Source organism: Cibotium barometz, chromosome 11 (assembly GCF_041138505.1).
Source record: "Cibotium barometz isolate CiBa-2024 chromosome 11, ASM4113850v1, whole genome shotgun sequence".
Classification (NCBI taxonomy): domain Eukaryota; kingdom Viridiplantae; phylum Streptophyta; class Polypodiopsida; order Cyatheales; family Cibotiaceae; genus Cibotium; species Cibotium barometz.
Genome location: NC_141056.1, coordinates 7,722,334 through 7,748,636, shown reverse-complemented (window position 1 = coordinate 7,748,636; position 26,303 = coordinate 7,722,334). Strand labels below are relative to the sequence as shown.

Sequence of the window (26,303 nt, the reverse complement as noted above, 5' to 3'; positions counted from 1 at the left end):
TAGTTGTTCGCAAAGCATTACATGGGATTATGAAGCTCTTAAGCATGGCTATGCTCTAATGGACAGTTTTGATACATGGTACATCTTTATGTATATAGTGGACATCCTCAGACCAAGTCGAAGAATGTTTCGAGGACGAAACATATTTAGGTGGGAATGGATTGTAACGTGGTGATGGCCATAGGTTCATGGGCATGTTCATATGTAGGGCTTGGGGCCTAGGCTTATGGGCATGGATATAATAATTTAGGTGTGAAAGGCCAAGGTATATAAGACAATGGTTCATAGTTATAAGATACCTTTTTTTGATCTCCTTTATGAATATACATTACCTTGATGCCTATGGCACAAGAATCCATCGTGAGCTTCTCCCATATGAGATCTAGGATGGTGACCAACACTCATGTTATCTCCTGCATTTAATGAGTGGGCCTCCTTCTTGCATCAAACTTCATTAGATGCCTTGACCGGAGATGCTTGGGGATCATCCCCACGATAGTGTGTGATGTCTCATCCAAGTCCACTCACAGCCTCTGAACCAGAACAGAATGTCTAACGACAACACACACAGACACATGCTATTGATACAGAGCCAGCGTCGGCTGACGACCAACTATCAAAAGGACGTCTAGGATTGAGGGAATATTGTCTGAAGTAGATCTGCTAGTTGGCCTTTCCCACTCTGCGGGGCAGAAGCTATGTGTGGACAAAAGCAGTTACATTATGGGGTGGATTTAAAATGGCTTACTGACTAGAAGATGGGCAGCCACTTTGTTGTCAAAGACCAGCAGGTGGACAACTACACAACTGGAATATCAAAAAAAAAAGTCCCACAACTCACCCGTCTCTTAAATCTTCAAAGAGATTGTTCACATAAATTGATATACCAAGACTGTTGATCCACATCCGAAAGGCCCTTTCCTCCCTTGACGTTTGTTCATCGTCATGGATCATCTCAGCAAAAGATATAGTTGAATTGTCTAAGGTCAACCCATTCCTGGACACAACAAAGACAGTTTCTTTACAAAAAAAGCGTATGCAGAATAAATTGCACCCAAAATTCCTAGAATATAATCCACATACCTTTCATGAAATAGATTGGCAACAAAAGCTAGGTTCAAGTTAGTAGAACCATCCACTATGTCTTTGGGTGACACATACTTGCGGCAACCAATCTGGTCTGCCTGGACAAGGATTGCCTTTGCCCTCTCTAAAGGGTCCGTTAACTCCAAAGGAGAAAGTGCACAGCTTTGAGGAGCTACCGTATGAAGTAGAACAGTGTATGCCTCTCCATCCTGTAGCAAATTTCATGCATGTGAGACGACAACCTTGTCATGCGATACAGACACAAATTGTGAAAGCCTATGAAAATTAAACCCATAAGTAAATACCCCAAGAAAAGAAAACTTAAATCATGCCACTAAAGGTTGCCACAAGTGCACGTGTCCACATGCATGCAAACGCACCTTTATATCAGATGAAAAGTTAGAAACAACTTTTGTAAAGCCTGCTTTTTTCAGGTGGTAGTTCATCCATCTGAGTAAAACCTTGTCAGCAGGAAGATTTAGTAGCTCTTCGATCTCCTGCCATTATAACACGAGCATGCAAGGTGAGCACGTCCCCATCGAGATCTTGCACCGTGCCATGAAATTCTCGGAAAAATGCCACATACCTCAGTATCATTCACCATTTCTACAAGCTCTGGTGTCTCTTTGAGGTTAACATTTGCTAACAATTGTATCTGCAGTTTCGAACATGAATCATGTACTACTCTTAATATGTACACATTAAGCAGCTGTGAGAGAGGCCGCCTTTTTTTGTGGATGGGGTTTAGGGTGGGGGGGTTAGTTTACCTTAACAATCTGAGATATTAATCCAAGGACGAGATGAGGCTGCAAACCAAAAGATAAATGAGTATTAAAACCGTGCTCTCTTATGCCACAAGCCAGGGATGAACCTCAAGCTTTGAAAAGCTTACCCTTCCCTCCATCAGGTCCTGTGTTCCAATGTTGACCACTGAACACCCTATCGCTTTTGCCGAATTCAGACAAAGATTATGGTTTTCTACTCTCTCCCAAAGATTTAAGTTCTCCTTGATGTTGAGGGCCCGCTCATCGATTGTCCCCGGAGCTGCCACATTGATCAGCTTACTGTAAATATACCAAAAGAAAGGTTACGAGAAGGAGAAGGGGGGGGCGTTGGGGGTTGTAGAGCAAAACTTATTAGGAACACAACAGAAATGCTAAGAGGTTACTTTTGCACTGCATCAAACATGCACACACGTGACACAAACACCATTATACTGCAGATTTCAAAAGGCGGATCAGGAGAGCTTTTGAATGGAGATAACTTGCACTTCTATCAGAATGCACAGTGGAAAATGAGAACTGCTGTGAGAAAGAAAACGCAGGAGTGTAGAGAGAGAGAAACTGTATAAACTCTGCTATATACACAAGATCCGGTACAATATGGAAGTGGGGGGCAAGGGTGGTATTTATACCACCCTATGGTGCTGGTCGGCCAGCCCAAAAACAGCCGACAGGCTGCCTACATGTCCACGACGGGGTAAAAGACCAGTCGGCCAGCACATCTACAGTCGGCCAGGACAGAAGCAGTCGGCCTACAGCAACAATCCCCATGACCAAGAAAAATAGAGAAAACAACACGGAAAAAATGAGGAAAAATGGAGAGAACTCCTGGGCAGGCACACCCACAAGGTAGACCCTCACTGAGTGATATGGTACAGACACGAGATGACTGTTAACACCCCCTCTCAGCTCCTGGATGTAGAACCAACCCCAGTGAGCTGCTGGAGTGCTGCCGGAGCATCGACTGAGGTAGAGACTTCGTGAAGGAGTCCGCCACATTGTCCTCCGTTGAACAATAAACAAGCAAGATGTCACCAGCAAAAATCTTCTCACGAACAAAGTGATATTGTATCTCTATGTGCTTGGTCCAGGCATGGAAGACCGGGTTCCGAGCAATAGCTATACAACTCTGGTTATCGCAATGGATGACCATGGGTTCCTTCTGTGGAAACCCAATCTCGCCAAGTAACCTCCGCAGCCACACAACCTCGCAAGCAGCACCACAAGTAGCCCGGTACTCTGCCTTCGTAGAAGACAAGGCAGTAGTGGGCTACCTCTTGCTGCTCCAAGAAATAGCTCCTGAGCCAAGGGTAAATCCGTAGCCTCATGTAGATCTCCTTGTGTCTCGATCTCCTCCCCAATCTAAGTCACTCCAACCTTGAAGTCTGACTCGTTCTGTCGTTCCCCCTCTAGTGTCATAGAAGAGTCCAAGATCCTTCGTACCCTACAGATACCGCAAGATCCGTAATCCTACGTCCCAATGAGTCTTCAAAGGTGTCTGCATGAATGAGCTCAACAGCCCCACTGGAAAGCTCAAGTCCAAACTAGTGTTCAGCAACCAAATCAATGAACCAACAAGCTTCCGATACAAGGAGGCATCAACCTACTCACAAGAATCATTAACTGTAAGTTTGGTGTTCGCGTCCATTAGGCTTGCAGTTCTCCATCCCAAAGGTCTCAAGCAACTCATGAACATACCGTTGCTGAGAAACAAAGAACCCCCTCTGGGTCTGCCAAATCTCCAATCCCAAAACAAAATGGAGTAAGCCTAAGTCGGTTATCTCAAACTCCTTTGACAAGGCAGCCTTCATCACAGCTATGTGCTCCACATGACCGCCAGTGAGAATGAGATCATCCACATAAAGGATAATCAACATGACCATACCGCGTTCCCGAAAGAGATACAAGTTAGGATCTGCAATTGATCCCTGAAAACCTGTCCTAGAAAGAAGGAATCAATCTTCTGATTCCAAGCCCTGGGAACCTACTTAAGACCATACAAGGCCTTTCATAATTTGTAAACCATCCCCTTTGATCCCGGAACCTCAAAGCCTAAAGGTTGCTCAACATACAACTCCTCCTGCAAGTCACCATTAAGGAACGCAGATTTTACATCCATCTGATATACCAGCCACCATTGAGAAGAGGCAAGGGCAAGAACTGTCCAAATCGTGGTCATCCTCGCTGTCAGTGCAAAGGTATCCTCATAGTCAATCCTAGGCCGCTGAGCATAGCACTTAGCCACAAGTCTAGCCTTGTGCTTGTCCACCAACCCATCAGACGTATACTTAGATCCACTTCACACCAATGACAGACCGTTTTGACGGCCTCAGAACCAACTCTCAAGTGTTATTCTTCTCAATGGCTTCCAGTTCCACTTGCATGGCTTTCCTTTGAGTCGCCTCGGAAAGAGCTTCCTTCACGGAAGTGGGCTCTTTGTCCCGAATGATACGAGACATCAAAGCATAGTTCACCTGTAACAACTCTTCTGATTGACTTCTATCCACGAACTCTGTGCAATCTTTGAGATCCATCCTGTGGTCCACTCGGAGGGATAATCCGTAACACCGAACTCTCGAATGGTGTCCTACTAAAACTTGGTTGAACACAATGCTAATCAATACACTTAAATACACTAAGATTTTATGGACACTTGCTCAAATACAAGAAGTAAATTGCTGAATTGACAAGAGACACACAATGAGCCGAAACAGCCGACCCCTCCCTCAAATAAAGTATATTGATCTTGGGAGAATCAAGTACATAGTGTCATGGGTATTTCTGACCAGATTTCCATACCAATGCATATGAATACAGTATTGCAAACAAGTGGTTGTCGATGTAGACTTGCAATCCACACTACCCTCTCAAGTGCCCATGTTCCCTACCATCTGCTCTCTATTGTTCCACCAACACATGGTAGCAACAATCTGCAAGAGAGCACGTAGGACAAGAGAACGCTACATAGGGTATGTGATCTTGTAATCTGGTTCCTCCCTCTTGCTACTTGCTTCCATATTTAAGCATTAAAGCTTACCAATTGCAAGTAGAGTCGGACAGCGGAAGTCTTCGCGATGGAAGTCCTTGGAGTGTTGAGATCTTTACTTTGTCGCCTTTCTTCGCGACAAAAGTCTTCAAGAGGATGAAGGGAACCTTGGGAAAGCTTCCCCTATGGTTCAACTTGAGAAAGGAGGGCTGAAATTAGGGTTTTCAGCAAAAAGACCAAAAATTACAGCAATAAAGAGAGCTGTTTTGATGAATTTCAGACATTGGGAGTGTGTAGGAGAGTGATTAGCATTCGGAAACTCTCTTGGAAGCTTGAGAAACACCTTAGCAAGCTTGGAAATGGAGTTGGGAAGGAGAATGTGCAGAAAATGCAGCCCAACAGCCCTCATGAAGGAGGCGCCAAACTCTAGAGAGAGGAGTAGTAGTGAGGTGGTGAGTTGTCCAATGTAGGTGGAAGGCAGGTGCTTTGTGGAGCAAGCTAGAGTGGACTCATGGCTGGTTACTCCCTTTGTACAAAGGGGATAAGGTCTGGGCGGTGGACATTGGGTTATGTCCACCTCGAGACATCAATGTGTGTGAACACCGGACTGGTCATAATTTATAAGTGAGTTTTGGCCGCCCAAAACTTAATGAAGTGTGTACACACTCACTTATAAATTAGTGCTAGCTCCTAAGGCCAAGTTTATGACCAATACTTACCACCGCCTGTCACATGCCACATAACCATGTCAGCAAACAGTTTCACACGCACGGTTCGTGGGCGGGCGTCCCCTTACCTGGAACTACACATTGGTCAAGCAAGCATGAAAACAGCATGCAATTTCAATTGCAAGCAAGCACATAAAGATGCTATGCAATGCAGCATTGGTATGGACAATCCCTATTCATGAGACTATACCAAAATAGACGTACTCCAGGCAAGTACACGGGGTACCAGACCCAATGGAACACCAATCCACCAAGCATTTCTGAGCATGTACACGGAGGCACAAGTCCCAACGGAAAGCCAAGTCCACAGTATCACATGAGTAGCATCAATCCCTGGCATAAACAACTGCCATGGACACCAGTCCAATGTACATACATGATAAAGCACGGGTGGACCAATTGGGTGGCCAAATGGTGACATTCTCCCTGGCTTCTAAACAGTTGTCCGCAACTGAAAAGCATCCAAATATGTCTGAAGCACATGCGGGCAATCTCTGAAGAACTCTTCATCTACCCATTTAGAATCAATGCGAAGATAGTTCTTAAACTTCACAAGGTAACGCCTCACAACTTTGCCTGCAACAAGCTTGCGTTCCTTGTGATACACAATCTCCTCTGGCTGCAAGATCTCCTCAAGCTCATCCACTTTTGGTGGATCCTCAATGACGGTTTCACTGGGCTCCGGCCCTACATACTTGCGAAGGAGACTCACATGAAAAGTATTGTGTATGTGCCAATGACTAGGTAATGCCAATCTGAAAGCCACTTCATTGATCTTCTCGATCACTCGAAAAGGCCCACAGTACCTGGTTGCAAGCTTAGGATATGCACCCTCTTTGCCAAGTCTTGCTTTCTCAAATTTCAGCAATAACCAATCATTCTCTTTAACATCCAATTGCCTTCTATGCTTGTTGGCAGAGCCTTTTTATGCTTGTCTTGTGACCTTGCAATGGCTGTCCGCACCTGAGTAAAAGCAATATCCAAGTCTCTTACATACTCATCAGCTGCAAATATCTCATCCTTTGTGCGAAGGATGGGTGGCAAAACCACCTTACCATAAACAATCTCAAACGGGTCCTTTCCCGTAGATGCATGCACCGTGTTGTTGTATGCAAATTCCACAAGCGAAAGTACTTCTCCCAAGAAGACTTCTGATCCGCCACATAACATTTCAAGAGATCCAACACGGCTGAATTTACAGCCTCACTTTGCCCATCCGTTTGAGAGTGATAAGCTAATGAGAAGTCCAATTTGGTGCCCATATTATCAAATAAGGTCCGCCAAAAGAGACTTGTAGTCTTGGGATCTCTATTCCCCACAATGGACTTCGGCATTCCATAATGCTTGAACACTTGTGCAAGATATATTTTAACCATATGCTCAGCTTTGATAATCTTTTTGACCGGCAAGAAATAAGCTTGCTTGCTTAACATGTCCACAATTGTCCAAATTGCATCATTACCCTGTTGGGTCCGTGGCAAGTCCATAATGAAATCCATTGTAATACTTTCCCACGACTGCATGGGAATAGACAATGGTTGAAGCAAACCTGGTGCCTTTTGCCTATCAAATTTCACCTTTTGACAAGTGATACATGCACGTACATGTGCCTCTATGTCCTTCCGCATACCTGGCCAAAAGAAATACCGCTCAATCATGTGCGTAGTCCTCTATGATCAACATATGGTGAAGCATGGCACTCATCCAAAACCTTTTGCCTCATGTCAGACACCACACATAGACAATTATATTTCATGAGATAACCCTCTTTGATCGCATATGAGGGATGTGCATGACCAGCCATCAAATCAGCCCAAATAGTGGCAAAATTAGCATCCGTATGATACAAATCACGCATGGCAAACAAGTCCCCATGAGAGGCAACGGAGATAGCTGCTACATACGGCTTTCATGACAATGCATCGGCCACTACATTCTTCTTTCCTGGGGTGTGCAAGATCTGAAAATGAAATATAGAGAGAAAATTGGCCATTATGCTTCTCTAACAACTGAGTTTGGGTTAGAAAATACCTCAAACTCTGGTGATCTGTCTTCACAGTGAAATCAACCCCAAGAAGGTAATGTTTCAATATATGAAGTGCATGAATTACAGCCAAGTGCTCTTTCTCATAAATGCCAAGAGATAGCTCTGCATCATGCAATCTACGACTCTCATAAGCCACGGCATGTCCCTATTGATTAAGGACAGCTCCTATGTAATTTCCAGAGGCCTTCTTCTTTGTCAAATCATGCAAAGGAGAAGCAATCCATGCAAAGTGCCGAATGAACCTGCAGTAGTAAGAGCATATTACAAGAAAACTACGGATCTCATGCACTGAACTCAATTCGGGCCGATTCCGAATTGCATCAATTTTTGCAGGATCCATCCGCACTCCATCTTTGAACACAATATGCCCAAGATAATGTATCTCTGACAAGAAGAACTCACTCTTCTTTGCATTTATGAAGAGTTTATGCTTACGGAGTTCTTCAAAAACAATGGCCAAATGAGCTCTATGCTCTTCTTCGGTCTTCGAGAAGACTAGAATGTCATCAAAGAAGACACCTGTAAATTTTCTGTACCCACGGAATATACGATCCATCATTCTATTGAATGTTGCCGGGGCATTTGTAAGACCAAAAGGCATAACAAGATACTCATAAAGCCCAAATGCTGTCCTGAAAGCAGTTTTGTGTGCATCCTCAGGCACTACACGCACTTGATGATAGCCACTCTTGAGATCAATTTGGCTAAAGCATGCCGATCAATCCAACTTGTCAAGGATGTCATCTATGCGTGGAATCGAAAACCGATTCTTGATGGTAAGCTTATTCAAAGCTCTATAATCCACACACATATGAAAGGATCCATCCTTCTTTTGAACCAAGAGGACGGGTAAACAATACAAGAAAGAGCTTGGCTGAACCAAACCCTTCTCAAGAAACTCATTCACCTGCTTCATGATCTCCTCTTTTTGGGATGCACTTACACATAGGCTGGCCTATTAGGTGGTAAGCTACCCGGCACAAGATCAATGCGATGATCTTCCGGTCGTACGGGTGGTAACTCATTTGGTAACTCATCAGTAAAACAATCATTGTGCTCTTGCAAAAATTTCAGCCTATCATTACTAAGAGTGTTTACATGTACATTATTTTCCTCAACATGATCTCGTACAAAAATCAAGTACGCAAAAATACTCCTTTTCATTACTTTCTTAATTTGTACATGAGATACAAGGGGAATGGTATCACCCTCTTCACCAGCATCAATTACACGGATGAAGGTAATCCTGTTGGTCTTGTAAGCCTTGCACGGATCAATACGTGTATGCCAAGGCTTTCCAAGCAATACATCACAGCCATTCAAAGGCGCCACAAGAAAATCCTCATGATCCACATAGCCTTGAATGTGTATGCGCAACTTGCCAAAAATAGGCATGACCTGCACTTCTCTACCAACAAAGGCAATCCCTACTTCAATTTGAGGACCCATGTCCTCCACTTCAATACCCAAAGCAGCTGCCATCTGTGTGGATATGAAATTTTCAGATGCACAATCATCAAACATGAACAAAGCGAGCTGATCCTTGAGCTGTCCCCAAGGTTTACATACAACCCTATCTTTGCTATCATGTGAAGTGTTGCCCTGCACATCCAGAACCATATGCACATTAGGCTTTGATGCATTTACATTATCACGCTTCTTCTTGTTTGGGCATGCCTGTGCAATATGCTCGGTACTATCACAAGTAAAGCATTTCCCCTCACTCATATATTGTTTTTTTTGCTCCGGGGTGAGACCATAGTCTCTCAGTTTGAAGAGACGCTTCTTGGTAGTGTTATTTTCAACCTTTGGACCATTTTTATCTTGGTTTTGGTCCTTTTTAGGTGGCTGTCCATTATTTTGCAGGTTTTGGACAGCCCTCTCTTTGCCTTGAATGAGGGTTTAGCCTTATTGGATCGACTCAATTTGAGTTCCAATTGCTCGGTGGCGATGGCGGTGGCAGTGGCGGTGGCGGTGGCGGTGGCGGTGGCGGTGGCGGTGGCGGTGGCGGTGGCGGTGGCGGTGGCGGTGGCGACTGCGATTAGTTGATGTAAGGTATGACCAGGATACATTTGTAGTCCGGCTTTGTACACGGAATGCAATCCCGATTAAAACCTTCTCTTCCTTTCCGCCTCGGTGACATGCATAAATGGAGACACCTCCAAAAGCACTTTCCAAAACTTTTATACATATGCATTTACCGATTCCCCCTCATTTTGCTTCACCCAATCCCACTTCATTGTTATCTCATTCAATGCATTGGGAGGCAACAATTGAGCATATAACCTCTCCTTGAACTCTTCCCGTGATCTAACAGGATTCGGTTAGAGCTTCTCCGTGAGCCACCAATGGGCAGCAGTGCCTTTCATGAACATGCTTACATGCCGGATCATCGATTTCTGAGTGAAATCCTCATCACTGAAAGCAATATCAAACTGGGCAATAAAAGCAAGTGCCTTTGATGCATCATATTCCCCATGATATGTATCAAATTTCACAGATTTGTCTCCGGCTTTAAAGTCACAAGACTTTGATGCATGTGCGTGCATCTCAACATGTTTTCCCCCATGTTTGTCCATTGGGACAGCCCCTGTGAGACTGGCATCATTTTAGGACCAAAAGGTGACACATAAGGCATAGATACATGTGCCCTGTAAAGCATGAGGCATGGCTGGCCCCTCAACATGCATTGATACATTTTCAGCCATAGCTTCTCCCTCACGACGAGCACACTCGAAGGCATGAGTGACATGAGAGATACGCGGAGTACCTGCACCAACAGAAAATTGCAGCCCGTGTTGCATGTGTTGTGCATGCACATTTTCAGCCGGCGGCAATGGCACTTGACATAGATTTTGACCACTACCATAAACATTGTATCCTTCACGGGCTACATAAGGTATTCCTACATGGCATGAAGTCACTAATTGTTCCTCTCCCATAGCATGGAGATTCATCCTCTTAGACATAAGTTCTTGTAGGCATATGCTCACTTATGGTAGTGCTATGTGTGAACAGGGCTTAACCAAGGGCACTTTTTCCCATGTGGTTTTTCCCCTTGGACATCAAGTGTGAAAGGACACTCTAACATATAATATTTTGTACTTCTATATTATATGGATGTGGCACACATGCAAGAGTTGACTTGCATTTTGTGGATACCACACTTTTGGCTCTCTCTCTCTCTCTCTCTCATTTTTGTGTGTGAGCTTCTCTACCCTGCACCTGACCCTAATGTGCAGGTTTGTGTGTGTGAGTGTGTGAGTCCAACACCCAACATTTGGCATCAGAGCAGGGAACTGGGAGCTGGCCCTGGAAATCTGCAGCTGGAAGAAATCCTGGGAAATTCCGTCGAAATCTGACGTTCCGTCCGTCGCCTGCATTTTTCCGTCGACGCTATGCTTTTCCGTCGCCGTTCGTCCATGGCTTCCGTCACTGCTCCACCATCCGGCCGCCAAAAACGGGCGGCACTAGTGGGGAGCCCACCGCCGCCGCCCAGCTCGCAGGCGGCTCTTCCGTCTCTAGCTGGCGCCCGGTTCTGCTGCCGCCTAGCCCCGCCTTGCGCTCCGTCACAGCAACCGCCGGCCGACGACTCCCGTCCCTCCCGCCATTCCGGCGTCTCCGTTCAGGCCGTCTCGACCCGCCTGCGCTCCGTCACAGCAGCCGCCGGTCGACGACTCCCGTCGCTCCTGCCGTTCCGGCGTCTCCGTTCAGGCCGTCTCGACCCGCCGTCGCCGTCGCCCAACGCCGACTCGCTCGCTCGCCGTTTCGACCGACCAGCGACTCGCTCGCCCGCCGTTCCTGCTCCGTCTCGACCGGCACCCGCGCTGGTCCAAGGCCCGCCGGCCGTCTGTGCTCCGTCTCCACCTCCACCGTCGACGCCAGGCACCGGCGCTGGTCCAAGGCCGCCGGCGCACCCTGCCCGACTCCAGCGCCAAGGCCCTGCTCCGTCCCAGCGAGTCCTGCCTGGCACCAGCGCCTACCGCCTGAATGGTCCACCTGCAGCTACGCGCACCCGGTTCCACCTGGCTGCCAGCTACCCAGTTCCACCAACCTGCAGCTCCTCAACACTCTCACGCCTCCATCTTGCTACCCGGTACCCGCACCCGCCTTTGCAGACTCCCCAACGTCTCCACCTGCAACGACTCCCTCTATTCGATTGTCTGCTCCATGCCTGCTGCCCTTGCTTGAAGGCATTTCTCTGTACAAATTTTTGGTCAAACACAAATACAAGATTTTGCAGCCATTCCAGTGCAGGTCATATGCAGATCTAGCAGACACTTCTGTGCAAGTCAAATTCACAGGAAAATTCCAGGTACAATTTGGGGGATTTCTCAATTTCAGGACAAATTGATAAAATTGGCCATTTTGCTTTGACTGCAATTTGGGGTTTTTGAAATTGAGGTCAAAATCAGCAAATTGAACCTCTCTCATTTGCAAAAATTTGGGGGTTTTCAAAATTGAGGTCAAAATTGGCAAATTGAACCTCTTACATTTGCAGAAATTTGGGGCTTTTGTGAAAATTGGCCAATTAGATGCACATTGAAGCGATTGGAGTGCATAAAAATTGGGGATTTTTAGATTGGAGTATGTAATTGGGCATTACAGCTGCGATTTGTCGCGTATGTATACACATTGTTACAGCCAAGGATAAGGGTAAAGCAAAGAGCTTTAGGCATGGGGGACAACAGTCTAGCAAGGCTGGTCATGGACAGCTCTCTTCTAGTGGTGAAAAGTCTGACAAAGGGGATGCAAACAAGCCCAAAAAGAAGGGCAAATGTCACTACTGCCATAAGCCTGGACACTACATCAGTGAATGTAGGAAGCGGATTGCAAAAGAGAAAAGGAAAGAAGCAGGCAATGCAGTAGCAGACTCTTCTGATGATGACAAAGCACAACAATCAGCTAATGTAATCCAGGAAGAGTACACTTTTTTGGTCACATGCACTAGTGACACACCAAGTGCTTCAGACACTGATATGTCTTGCATTGCATCTAACAGACATAATGCATCATGGTATTTTGATAGTGGTGCTTCGAGCCACATCACTTCATGCAAAGATGTATTTCAGCACTTGGTTTATGCTTCAAAAGGCCGCACTGTATCATGTGCAGATCATACCACATATCCAGTAAAGGGAATTGGTAATGTCATACTTATTGCAGCCAATGGTGCCAATATATGTATGAAAAATGTATTGTATGTTCCAGGGATAAAGAAAAATCTGCTCTCCGTCTCAACCATAAACGACCAAGGTTTAAAGGTTGAATTTGAAGACGGGAAGTGTTTGGTAAAAGACCCATCAAAGGGTTATGAAATAGTCACTTCTGAAACACGATACAAAGGCTTGTATAGGCTGGACAGCTATGACAAGCGCACTTATGATGCAAATACAGTGGCTGCCCACACTCCTGCTATGCATGATGCAGAGCTATGGCATGCTCGTTTTGGGCATGTAAATTTTGAGAGTTTGATGCTTTTGCAGAAGCATCATATGATTGATAATATGCCGCCTCTTGAGTCTCCACCAAGACATGTATGTGAGGGGTGTATTTTGGGAAAGATGCAACGAAAACCATTCCCCAAAGATGGAGCTGTTAGAGCTGAAAGTAAATTACAGCTCATACATAGTGATGTATGTGGTCCAATGCAGACACCATCCATAGGGGGGCATCTTTACTTTGTCACATTCATTGATGACTACTCCAGGTTTGCTTGGGCTTACCCTTTGAAAGCGAAAGTAGATGTGTTTACATGCTTTCGACACTTTGTAGCAATGGCTGAAAATATGTGTGCATGTAAAGTCCAAACACTCCGCTCCGATAGAGGTGGAGAATACATGTCAAATGCATTCAAAGATTATATGCTTCAAAAGGGCATCAAACACCAATGTACTGTGCCTTATACACCGCAGCAGAATGGTGTAGCTGAAAGGAAAAATAGATCTCTCATGGAGATGGCAAGATGCATGGTGAAAGCACAAAAGTTGCCTCACAAATTTTGGATGGAAGCTATAATGTGTGCAACTCGTGTGTTGAATAGGTGTCCAACAAAAGCTTTGAAAACCATAACACCATTTGAGGCTTGGTATAGCCGAAAGCCAACAGTGGATTATATGCGTACATTTGGGTGTTTGGCATATGCACATGTGCCAGAACAACTCCGAACAAAGCTAGATGACAAAGCAATTAAATGCATTTTTGTGGGTTACAGCAATGAGAGCAAAGGATACCGTCTTTATAATCCAACTACACGAAGGATTTTTGTCAGTAGAGATGTGGTATTTGCTGAAAATTCAGAACAGCCCATGTACAACTTGTATAAAAGCAATGATACAGGCTTACAGGACATGTTTGATGGACTTTTACCCATTGCAATTAGGGGGGATTCAGATCAGCCAGCCCCAACACAAGAAAATCCACATGTGGACCAGCCAGCCATTCAGCCCCCTTCTATGGAAGAAGTGGAAGATCTTGTCAGGGAAGAGCAAACAGCCATAGACACAGCCAAGTTGGTGCCAAGATGGTTGCTGAAAACTTTGCAAGAAAGCAAACTTGCAACTCCACTCACAGGTAGAACAAGGGCTAGGATCTGGCATGATAGTCAGTGCTCTGACCAGGATGCAGCAGGCCAGTGTGCCCAGGGACTCATCGAGCTTAGGTCTTTTCTGCACGCTGCAGCTTTGACACGGCTGGGAGAGACTCGCGAGCGGGAGCATCGGCTGAGATGCAGCCTTGCTTCGCTTCAGCGCCTTCAGGAGCAGCAGCCTGCATGTGAGTGGGTGGCGTCCCAGCTGAGCCACGCACGCCAGGAGGTTAGAGAGGCAGAGGAGCAGAGACATGAGTTTTACTATCGTCGCCAGGCCTCTCAGTGGACGCAGCTTGGTGATAGAGTGACTGGGGAGTTTTTTGAGATTACTGGACCCCGCCATGCTCGAACAGGAGTCCGTCAGCTTGGGAGGCCGGACGGATCGGTAGCTACTGAGCCCGGGGAGATCAGAGCCATTGCCACAGGGTTCTATAGAGACCTGCTTTCAGCGGAGCCAGTCACTGAGGCTCGGGATGCTTGCAGACAGACTGTGTGGGCCCATGTGCAGAGGAGGGTCACAAATCGTATGCGTACAGTTCTGGGTGAGCTTCTTTCAGAGGTTGAGCTTGCTGAGGCCTTGAGGGTCCTGCCGCGCCATAGTTGCCCAGGGGAGGACGGATAGTTGCCCAGGGGAGGACGGATTGACGCCTGCCTTTTTTATGCGCTATTGGGACCTTTTGGAGCCAGGCCTCCGCAGGGGCTTTCAGTATGTTTTGGACACTGGGGTGATGCCACAGAGCTTTTCAGAGGGCTTGATCTTTCTTATCCCCAAGGGGAAGGGAGTATCAGATGATATTCGGCATTGGAGACCTATTACAATCCTCAATACTGTCTACAAGGTCTTAGCAAAGGCCTTGAGTTTGAGGATCCAGCCCTTCCTGGGGGAGTTGATTCATGATACACAAACAGGATTCGTCAAGGAGCGTAGTATCCTTGACAACATTTTCACCTTCTGGGAGGCGACGGCCCGAGCTAGATTTCTTGGTGAGGACTTGGTCGTGATGCTTCTCGATTTTGAGAAGGCATACGATAGAGTCGATTGGGGTTTCTTAGAGGGCACTATGCTTCGCTTGGGCTTTGAGCCAAGTTGGATTAGAGGGGTGGTGGCTCTGTATTCCACAGCTTGTAGCCAGGTGTTGATTGCAGGAGGACGGGGGCCGAGTTTTGAGCTGACCAGATCAGTCTGTCAGGGGTGTCCTCTCACCCCGTTTCTTTTTCTCTCCTTTGCTGAGGCTATGAGCATGTATTTGACGGCAGAGGAGGTTGGTTTGAGAGGACTCCAGCTCCCAGTCCGGGGGGAGGACCTGCTCGATGCTGAGTTTGCTGACGACACGGGTTTATTTTTGCATGGCCAGGAGGCCAATCTTCTTCAGGCAGAGCAGTCACTCCAGGTTTTTGGTGCAGCTTCGGGAGCATTGATCAATTGGCGCAAGACAGTGGCCTTTTGGATCAGTAGCGCTCCCACTCCGGCATGGAGCCCAGACCCCGGTTTTAGATGCATCCCTCCTGGCACAGCAGTGCGATATTTGGGATGCTAGATTGGACTTGATTTGTCACCTGAGCAGCAGATTGCCCCGCTTCTTCTGAGCATTCGGAAGAAGCTTTTGTATTGGAGTACAGCTCGGCTATCCTTGGCTGGGAGGGTGGTGGTGGCAAATCAGGTGCTTTTAGCGACCATGTGGTACATTACGTCTTGCTGGATCTTCTCGAGCTCTTGCATCAGCCAGGTGCAGAGGCTGATCAGGAACTTTCTTTGGTCTGGGCGGGACGGTCAGCCAGCCCGGGCAAAGGTTGCTTGGGCAATTATTACACTTCCGCTGGCCCAGGGAGGCTTGGGCATTATAGATCCAGTCGATCAGAGTAGAGCCTTATTGGGGAAGCTTATTGTTCGGGGGCTGCTTCCAGGCGCTGAGCCTTGGAAAGAGCTTCTTTTGCAGCGGCTGCAAGCTTGCGCTCCCCCAACAGGGGAAACTTGGGCACCAGAGATTCGATGGATCTTCATAGAGATGAGGAGGACAGGCCTCAGTAGAGGATGGGAGGACAGATTTGCCTTGAGCATCCTGAGAGCTTGGGAGCTGCTGAGACCGAGGCTCTCTCAGAGACCACCTTCTTGTGTTGAGGAGCGAGCCAGACAGCCGCTCATCTGGAGCCCAGCGGTTCGCACAGAGCAGGGTCATATGCTGGGGTCTCGGCCTCGTCTAGCCTGGGGACCTTTGGCGGCAGGCCCAGCACGTAGCTTTGGAGACTGGCAGGCCTTCTGCAGTCTCCCAGAGGAGATCCAGGTGGAGAGGCTGAGTCACTTCAGAGGGGGGTTGATTATGAGGGATGACATTCAGGAGGCACTCACAGAGGAGTGGTTCACGCCTCTCGAGCTAGTGGCCCCACGGTGGATGGGAGCCTTTACACAGTTAGAGATCCTGATTGCTGTCAGAGCTTGCACTGAGGATGGCAGATGCCTCTACTATGAGATTCAGGATGAGGGCAGACTTCAGAGAGTGGAGGTGGAGTCGCCTTTGGTTGCAGAGTGCACCTTTCAGAGGATACGGGTAGTGGCCGCCACTTCTCGGAAGTGGCATATTCACCCAGACCCTGCAGAGGTGCTCCCGGATTGGCGCATATGGGTATATGCAGCGCGCCCCTTGGCCCGGCTCCAGTGGGACCCTGGTGAGTACGAGTGGCATGATCCTTATGCATCCCTTGAGGCCACAGAGATCACCTTTTTCCAGTATACTGTTCGGTTGGGGCGGCATATTTTGACGGCGAGGAGGATGGTCTCTCCAGCTGCAATGGGGCACTGGCGGCTACAGGGACTCTCACAGGAGTTCCTGGAGGATTTTTGGGCCCGGCTCTGGGCTAGTCGACAGGCCCGCAAGATCTCGACTTTCCAGTGGCTGGTCGCCCACAGGGGCTCAGCAGTTGGCACCTGGCTTGTCTACAACGGTCTTCTGGCGGCCTACGTCCGATGCGGCCACCCTATGGAGACACAGAGACATTGCCTATGGGACTACCCTCAGGCGCAACAGATTTGGCTGCGGATGCTACGTATTCTGGCCCCCCTCGCTCCAAAGGGTATGTATACGTGGGGTGCCGCTGCTTGGTCGACTTCGTCAGGGCCTGCTATGGGCTATGAGACGGAGCAGGACAGCCAGGCCATCAGATTCATTAGGGGCCAGCCTTGCCTTGTTCCTTCACCGGATTTCTCGTCCGCCAACTGGACACAGGAGAGGGATCTACGATGGGAGCTCCTCAGCAGCCTCACCATCTGGTTCACCTGGAGGGCCCGGTGTTTCAGGGCCTTTGAGGGGAGACTGGAGCCACCAGTAGAGACTGTTCGGGGGATTTGGCAGTAGTTGATCCACACCCTGCGAGGACAGTATGACCGCATCCGGGGCGACTCGGCGGATGAGGCGATCTTGCGGCACCAGGCCTTTCACACCACCAAGCGCAGCGGCCCCTTCTATACCCTACACGCGGGATCTCCCCGTTGGCACTACAGGCCACCTGTTTGGCTTTTCCCCCCTCCTATTGTATGATACAGCCCCTCAGTTCTTTGTACTGATACTTGTACTTTTCAGCACCTAGGGAGAGTCTCCCTGGCTGCCTTGCTTTGTTCTCTGCTCTGTTTTTCTTGAGAGCAGGAGAGGATCTTTTGTAGCCCTACGGGCGTTTTTATATAACTAATGAAAGGATCTTTTCTCGGAAAAAAAAAAAATGGAATGTGACCTGTTTGTCTACGAAGATCCTGTAATTAACTGTCACGATTGTGACGTATGTATGTATCAGATTCTCTCTTCATTGCTGATTCCTGTTGCAGATGCAAAGAGTAACCAGCCAAGGGAACCCCTGCCCTCGACTGGTTGTGACTCTTCGCCAAAGGATGTACCTCTTCATCGAATAGCCACATCCCTTCGACGAATGGTTGTATCCCTTGATGAATGGTTGTGCCTCTACATCGAATAGACACATCCCTTAGCCTAAAGTTGTATCCTTTCGTCTATGGTCATGTCCTTTCGTTAAAGGACATGCCTCTTCAAATGTGTCTCTTCATCTCCTATATAAGAGACCTATTGTACTCAATTTAAGCAATTCAATTCAATCTTCTCTCAAGTGTTCTCCTGAAGTCTCTTGTTAAGTACTTAAGTAGTAATTAGTACACAATATGAGGGATTAACAATATAATCCTCACAGTGGTATCAGAGCAAAAACTTTTCCTACCCGTGAGTTGTGAAGCCCTCACTCTGTCCGCAGGCACTCCCCCTTCCACCCCTCTTCTCAGTGTTGTATGGAAGCAGCGGAGCGATGGTGCACTTGGCGTAAAGCTTTGCCCATGGTGATGTAAAATATTTTTTTCCACACCCACACACACGCACCCTTTCGTGTCTCGGAGAGGGAGCCCTTTCTGCATACCTGGATGACCCCCTCCCTGCTGCCGGTGGTGGTATCCGTTAGCTGCGGTTCATGAGCCCCCCCTCTCCGCTGAGTATCGAGCGCCCCCCTCCTCGCTTCGTGAGCCCCCTCCTCGTTTCGTGCAGCTGCAGGCTATGAGCCCCCTCCTCGCTTCATGTAGCTGACGGCCATGAGCCCCCCTGAGCCCCCCCCCTCTCTGCTGAGTATCGACCACCCCCTCCTGGCTTCGTGCAGATGCACATTGCGACGCCTTTTCGAAGAGGCACACCCCCTCTTCCGGCCGTGTACGTGACGCTTCCAGGCAGCCGTCACCCATAAACCAAAAACAAAAAAAAAACCAAAAAAAATTAGGCAAGCTACGTGGCATTTGGGCCCCTCATCCCAAAAAAAAAAAAAAACGTGCTCTTACATGCGCGAGTGTGAAGCGCTCCCCCCTTCTGTTGGCGATTCGACGCTTAACCTCCCGGCTGTCAGGATGCCGCCAACTGCACGTTCGCTGTCATCCTCGCTGTCATCCTCTCTCCCGGCTCTACCCACGTCACGCTGTGTGCACGCTCTTGCCATTCATGTGCATGCTTCATGGACAATTTTCCGGAGAAGCCCGACATGCACATCCCCTACCTGAGTTACATCGACGAGATCCCCAAGGCTCTCCTTCCCGAACACAGCCCTCTGTGTGCCCCCACTCCAGAACCGGTGCCACTTTCCGCCGATGCTGGGTGGATTCCAAGTCTCCTGGACTCTCCTATTCGAGTAGCCTCGGCCTCAGAGGTGTACCGCATACATGTCAGCAGGCCGCATGCAACCGAACCCCACACTTGGGTGATCTGGACTATTTTCCTCACCTGCTGCGAGCCCCTGCACCTTGTTCATTTCGAGTACTTCTTGTCACGGTACCCTCAGTTGGCACACTTTCTTCCAGAGTGCAGTGTGGATGGCCTCCGCAATATCCTCTCCACGCGCCCTCCTGTGACATTCTACGAGATCTTCGTTCCCGATTATACTCCATTATCTCCGGTGCCCAGCCCTTTGGCGGAACCAAACGAGGAAGTGGAAGCAGACGAAGTAGCCTCCGAGGACGATCTCGAGGAAGTGGAGGACCAAGACTTCGAGTACGAGGATCCCGTTACTGCCTCTCCAGCAGCTGTTCCTCCCATCCTACATCCCGGGTGGACCTTTCCTGCTTCACCTCATTACTCTCTCTGAGTTCTCCAGATGTCGACTTCGCACAACGTGTCACCCGCCGATCCGGATCCTTAGATGGAGGCCTTGCAGATGACCACTCTTCAACAGCAGATGGAGGACTTGCAAAGGGCCCTTTTCGAAGATATGGCATCAATGCGATCACAAATGGAAGACATGCAACAACGGAACCAACACCAGCGCGAGGGATCCAGGAAGTCACAGCGAGCGCGTCGATCGCGTTCACCAACATCGTCATCATCCTCGATGGACCAGCAGGACGATCCCTCAACTCCTCCCAATCCGACTGCCAAGGTAGACAATGTTGAACTCAAACTTTTGTATAAATTAATGACCACAGCACAGACAAGAAACATCGATATCAAGTTGCCTGAGCCCTACAATGGCCGCCACGATACGCGGTTAATCGATCACTCGCTCTACAAGATGGAGGTTTATTTCTCAAATACTGAGTTGCCCGAGAATAAAAAGGTGGCATTGGCCAGCACCCTCTTGAAAGATACCGCCTTCCTTTGGTGGGGCGACGCAGGATTTCAGATGGCAAGTCTACTACGACGTGGCATAAATTCCGGTGTGCTACGCAAGATTTCAGATGGCAAGTCTACTCCGACGTGGCATAAATTCTGGTGTGCTCTTCGCAAGGCTTTTGAGCCTGCAAATGCGAACTTTCATGCCAGGTCTTCTCTCCGCCACCTGAGTCAAACTGGCTCCATGGCCGCGTACATCTCAGAGTTTCAAAAACTGGCTCTATCTCCACCTAGATGAAGCAATCTCGAATGTCGAGCGCATTGGTGATTACAAGCGTCCTCCCAGGAACTTTTCCTCCGGCGCCCGTTCTTACCAGCGGAATCGACCCGATAGGACTAGCCAACCCCAGCGTCCCAATGCTAGACAGCCAAACTCTAGGCGACCATATTCTGGACAACAATCCTTCCGGTCACGCTTCTCCGGGCAAGCTCCCGCGTCAAACGCAGGATCCTCTCAGGCCGAATCCTCTGGCAGCAGAAACCGAGATCGGTCCCGACACAACCGTCGCAACAATGATCGGCGCAACTTCAAGCGAGAAACCTCTTCACGACAGCAAACCTCTTCATCAACTGCCACTTCATCCCAACCTAGTCGTCCATGCCTCTGTACAATTTGTTCTGGCGATCACCGGTGGTATGAATGTCCTCAGTGCCCTAAACCCTCCAACACTCGGCGCAATTCTCAGGTGGACAGTTGCCACCATGTTGATCATGACCCGCCTCCTCTGAAAGACAAAGACAAACAAACAGCTTGCTCTATTCGAGTTTCTGAAGTTGTCAGTACCCTGATGCTTAATGGCCAAAGTACCAACCCTGTTCCGGTGAATCTTTCCAAGCAGGTCCTTAGTCTTTTGGGTTTCATTGGCGACCATCCCATCAATGTGCTGGTGGACAGTGGTTGTTCCACTAATTTTGTGGGCACTTCTTTGGTTCGCAAGCTTCGCCTGCAAACCCGACATTTTGTGGATGCTTTTCAAGTAGAGCTTGCTGATGGTTCCTTCCTTAATTGCAACAAAAAGGTGCAAAAGCTTCAGTTCCAGATTCAACATTAGCAAGATCACCTTAATTTTTCAGTGATGCCGTTGTCACATTATGACATGATATTGCGACAATCTTGGCTGTATCGATATGATCCAGTGATCAGCTTTCGTTCTCATTCGATCCAGTTATACCATGATGGTCGAGAGCTGGAACTTCGTGGCCTTTTCAATGCCAAACCCATCACTGTTGTTTCTGCTCTCTGCAAGTCAAGCGGCTCGTCCACAAACGTGACTGTACAACAGCCTTGGTCATGTTACGGGAGATTGAAGCAGAAACTAGTGAGCAATCTCAAGCCTCGTCATCAGCAACTGCTTACTTGGAGCAACCCTTCTTCAGGCCTTTTCAGGATCTGTTTCCGAATGATCTTCCGACGACATTGCCTCCTCGTCGCCCTTTGGATCACCCGATTGATCTTGTCCCAGGTCCTCCTCCAACCTGAGCTCCATACCGTGTTTCTTACTCTGAATCTCAAGAGATAAAAAAAACTCTTCTTTAAAAGATAACCAAGCTAACCTGGCCACCATTTCCTTGAGGAGCTTGTAACGGGAGGGTTAGGGCCGCATTGGGAGCATCTTCTCTAATCTCGGTGTTGCGCGCTCTTCCCAAGGTAATATTCTGACGTTTACGGGATGGGGCCATCTTGGACGTCGTCTTGTAGGGCTGGCTGTCACGGTCAAAATGCTCCAGTCAGATCTCAATTCTCAGATCGTTTGCTCACCGTATGAGCAAAAGATCACAGCGCATGAACCCTCTCTAAGGCTAAAACCAACGCATGAACCCTCTCTAAGGCTAAAACCTCTTGATAAAAAAAACTCTTCTTTAAAAGATAACCAAGCGAACCTGGCCACCATTTCCTTGAGGAGCTTGTAACGGGAGGGTTGGGGTCGCATTGGGAGCATCTTCTCTAATCTCGTTGTTGCGCGCTCTTCCCGAGGCAATATTCTGAAAGTTTACGGGATGGGGCCATCTTGGACGTCGTCTTGTAGGGCTCGCTGTCACGGTCGAAATGCTCCAGTCAGATCTCAATTCTCAGATCGTTTGCTCACCGTATGAGCAAAAGACCACAGCGCATGAACCCTCTCTAAGGCTAAAACCTCTTGATAAAGTCCACACAAATGGGGGGGGAGGGAGAGAGAATTGTGAGATGTCCTTAACACAAAAACGTTTTGCTGAAGGGGAGAAGGGCTGCTGTAAGTCTCTTCACACAGGGGAGGGGGGGTGGGGGGAGGACACTGCCTTCTAGCAAGAGAGGGATAGAGGAAAATTGCCTTATCTCAAAAGTGGCAAATGAGGGAGTGTGGAGAGGGGTGGTTGTACTACAGCAAGTACACTGCATAGGAATAGACGGCAGCACGGACGGCGGCACAGCAGAGCATAGGCTACGCAGAAATGCGTACTGCCCATGGAGCACCCCGAGGGTTTATATAACTGTTGGGTACAGGTATGGGCGCTGCGCAAAGCAAGGACGAAAGGACGGTGTACCAGCAAAGGCTGTAGATCAGTGGCATGCATGGCTCAGAGGGAAAGGTACGGTGTCGGTTAACAGGGGAAAGGGGTGATACGCATGTACCTTATCTGGTCAGAGGCAGCATGGGTGTCCACGTAGCGGTGCGTGTGGACCACACAGTGGGCAGCCGTCCTTTGGTTCTTGTGCGGCAATCGTACGGGCACCCTGGTAAGTGTGTACGATCCAAATTTTGGGGCGGGGAACCCAAATTTGGGATGCCGGCCTCGATTTGTGTGCCGGACCGTCCCAGGGGGCGAAATTTTTTTTTGTCCGCAATGTTCTCCCGGTCGTTGGGGTGCAGACCGTTCGTCAATCAGACGCCCGGTCGTGCATTTATTAAGGTTTAAAGGTCGTCGCTTTTTAATTAAAAATAACCAAAATTTACGTATAAGCTTGATCCGGTGTTCGTTTTGGATGCTGTAAAATCCTATATTAGGGTAAAATTGCACGCAGATTCCAAATTTGGGCTAAAAATTTGAAGATTCTAAGTAGAAATAGCTCATTTAATAAAATCATTGATTTTTATACCATAAAAACTCATAAATTCATCTATTACATGGACATTTCTTTATTAGTGAGGATGGGTATGTTACATCCTTCCCCCCCTTAAAGAAATCGAGATGTCCTCATCTCATCATGAATTGGGGATAATCCTTTAAGAGTGTAGCTTCATCTTCCCAAGTTGCATTTTCCTTCAGGGTAATCTTTCCACTGTACTAGATGTTCTACAAGAGTTCTATTTCGGAGTTGCCTTTCCCTAGAATCTATGATCCTACTGGGCTGTAATTCAAGGACTCCTTGAGTAGGGATTACAACTTGTTCATCATCAAGAATATGATTGAGACTGGGTACATAAGGTTTTAACAAACTTACATGAAATACGTTGTGGACTTTGATATGGACTAGGAGTTGGAGTTTATAGGCTTTTTTACCTAGACACTTGATAACTGTATAGGGACCACAATACCTAAAGCTGAGCTTCTTATATTTCCCAAGTGATAGAGAACTTTGTTTGGGTCGCACTCGTAGAAGAACTTTGTCTCCTTCCTTGAAGATCCTTTCAGACCTCTTGGTGTCAGCATAATGCTTTTGTCGATCTTGGGCAGCTTTAATATCCTTTTGGATTACCTTGGTTTGTTCCTCCATCTCTTTGAGCATTTTCCTGGATGCCTCAACTCTTATGGTCGGATTAGAGAAATTTAGAGGAGACAAGCATTCTTGCCCATAGAGTGCTTTGAATGGTGACATTCCTATGCTCTGATGATAAGATGTATTGTAGGCAAATTCTACCAGAGGAAGGTATTGAATCCACCTTCTGAGAATGTCTTCAATTACTTAATTGACTCTCTCAGTCTAGCCATCGGTCTCTAGATGATAAGATGTGCTAAAGCAAAGTTAAGTTCCCGGGGCTTGAAATAAGGGCTGCCAGAACTTTGAAGTGAAGTCAGAATCCCGATCACTTACTATCCTTTTTGGGAGACCATGAAGTTTGAGGACTTCCTTGATGAATATTCGAGCTTGCTGGAAAAAGGTCACATCCGTCCCAGCAAAAGTCCCTTCGGAGCCCCGGTTTTGCTTGTCAAAAAGAAGGATGGATCAATGCGGCTTTGCATTGATTACCGTGCTCTCAACAAGCTGACAATCAAGACCAAATTTCCTTTGCCTCGCATCGATGAGTTGTTCGACCAGCTACTTGGTGCAAAGGTGTTTTCCAAGATTGATTTGAAGTCTGGCTATCATCAAATTCGTATCCGTAATGGTGATGAATACAAGACAGCCTTTCGGACAAAATATGGCCATTATGAATTATTGGTCATACCTTTTGGGTTAACCAATGCCCCGGCCACTTTCATGACCCTGATGAATGAAATTTTTGGGCCGTACCTGGACAAGTTTGTGATCGTTTATCTCAATGATATTCTGGTTTTTAGCCGATCTTTGGTCGATCACAAAGAGCATTTACAGATTGTCTTTGAAGTACTACGCACCAATGTGTTGTACATCAACAAGAAGAAGAGCGAATTTTTCAAGAACCATGTGGAATATCTTGGTCACATCATTTCTGCTAATGGGATTGCAGTAGATCCTAAGAAGATTCAAGCGATTGTGGATTGGCCTTTGCCTCTCACCATTTCAGATGTTGGATCTTTCTTGGGACTTGCTAACTTTTATCACAACAAGGTGCATAGGTTTACAGAGATTGCTGTCCCTTTGACAGAATTGACAAAGTTGGACAAACTTAAGTGGTCTTCTGAAGCTGAGCAATCCTTCAATGATCTCAAGCATGCCTTGACGAGCCCCGGTCTTGGCCATTGCAGATCCCACCCAGTCCTTTGATGTAATGACAGATGCCTCAGATCGTGCTTCTGGTGGAGTTTTGATGCAGAATGATCGTGTCATTGCTTTTGACAGCATGAAGTTTTCAGCCATTCAAAGCAGGTATCCTGTGTATGATAAGGAGTTGCATGCTTATCGGACTTGGAGACATTATCTTCTTGGAGCAGATTTAGTTGTACGTACTGATCATCAATCTCTGACGTACATTTTCACTCAACCTGTAATGAACTCTCAACCTGTAATGAACTCTTGACAAGGCCGATGGGTTGAATTCTTGGCTAATTTCCACATGACTATCCAGTATGTTCCTGAATTCAGAATGTGGTTACAGATGCTTTGAGCCGCATGCCTCGAGCCACTAATTTTGCCATCACAGATGTGCAAATGGAAATCCCTGCTTGTTTCAAGAATGAGTATTTGACTGATAGAGATTTTGGAGATGCGTTCCGTGCTCTCAAATCTTCTAATCCCAGTCCTGCAGAAATGAACATGTTTGCAGCCTACGCCATCGTAGATGAATTGCTGTTCTTTTCTGATCGCATTTGTGTGCCTCACAATACTTCATTGCGGAAGATTCTCATTCAAGAGCATCATGAAGTTCCTTATGCTGCTCATCCGGGTATCAACAAGACATATCGGCTTTTGTCTGTTACATACTTCTGGCCTCAGATGCAGCAAGATGTTATCAAATTTGTCAAAGCTTGTCATTCGTGTCAGATAATGAAAGCCTCTCGACAACTTCCTCAAGGTTTACTTCCACCTTTGCCAGTTCCCAATGAGAGATGGGAAAGTATCAGTATGGATTTTAACACCACTTTGCCTCGTTCATCCAAAGGCAATGCTCAGATTCTTGTAGTGGTTGATCGATTTTCCAAAATGGCGCATTTCATTCCTTGCAAGAAAGCTGCTTCAGCCCCAGATGTGGTGTCATTGTTCGTGCAACATGTCTTCAAATTGCATGGCTTGCCGAAGACCATCATCTCTAACAGGGATCCCAAGTTCACTGGACATTTTTGGACGTCTTTGTTCAAATCTCTTGGCACGAATTTGTTGTTCAATTCAA

At 47.4% G+C, this 26,303-nt stretch overlaps 1 protein-coding gene across 4 annotated transcripts in view; it reads right to left on the bottom strand.

Moving 5' to 3' along the window:
- The window catches only part of LOC147633708 (fimbrin-5-like), a 69,987-nt gene that overhangs the window by 33,722 nt on the left and 9,962 nt on the right, over nt 1–26,303 (bottom strand). For all 4 annotated transcript variants that reach the window (XR_015266901.1, XR_015266900.1, XM_086804721.1 and 1 more), the window contains exons 4-9: nt 1,979–2,150; nt 1,854–1,892; nt 1,673–1,741; nt 1,467–1,583; nt 1,084–1,295; nt 842–997 (exon numbers count right to left, since the gene is read on the bottom strand). Coding sequence is in view for 2 of the 4 variants with exons in the window: in XM_086804721.1 (XP_086660847.1) it covers nt 842–997; nt 1,084–1,295; nt 1,467–1,583; nt 1,673–1,741; nt 1,854–1,892; nt 1,979–2,150 (765 nt within the window). In the remaining 2 variants the exon portion in view is untranslated. The remainder of the gene's footprint in view (nt 1–841; nt 998–1,083; nt 1,296–1,466; nt 1,584–1,672; nt 1,742–1,853; nt 1,893–1,978; nt 2,151–26,303) is intronic.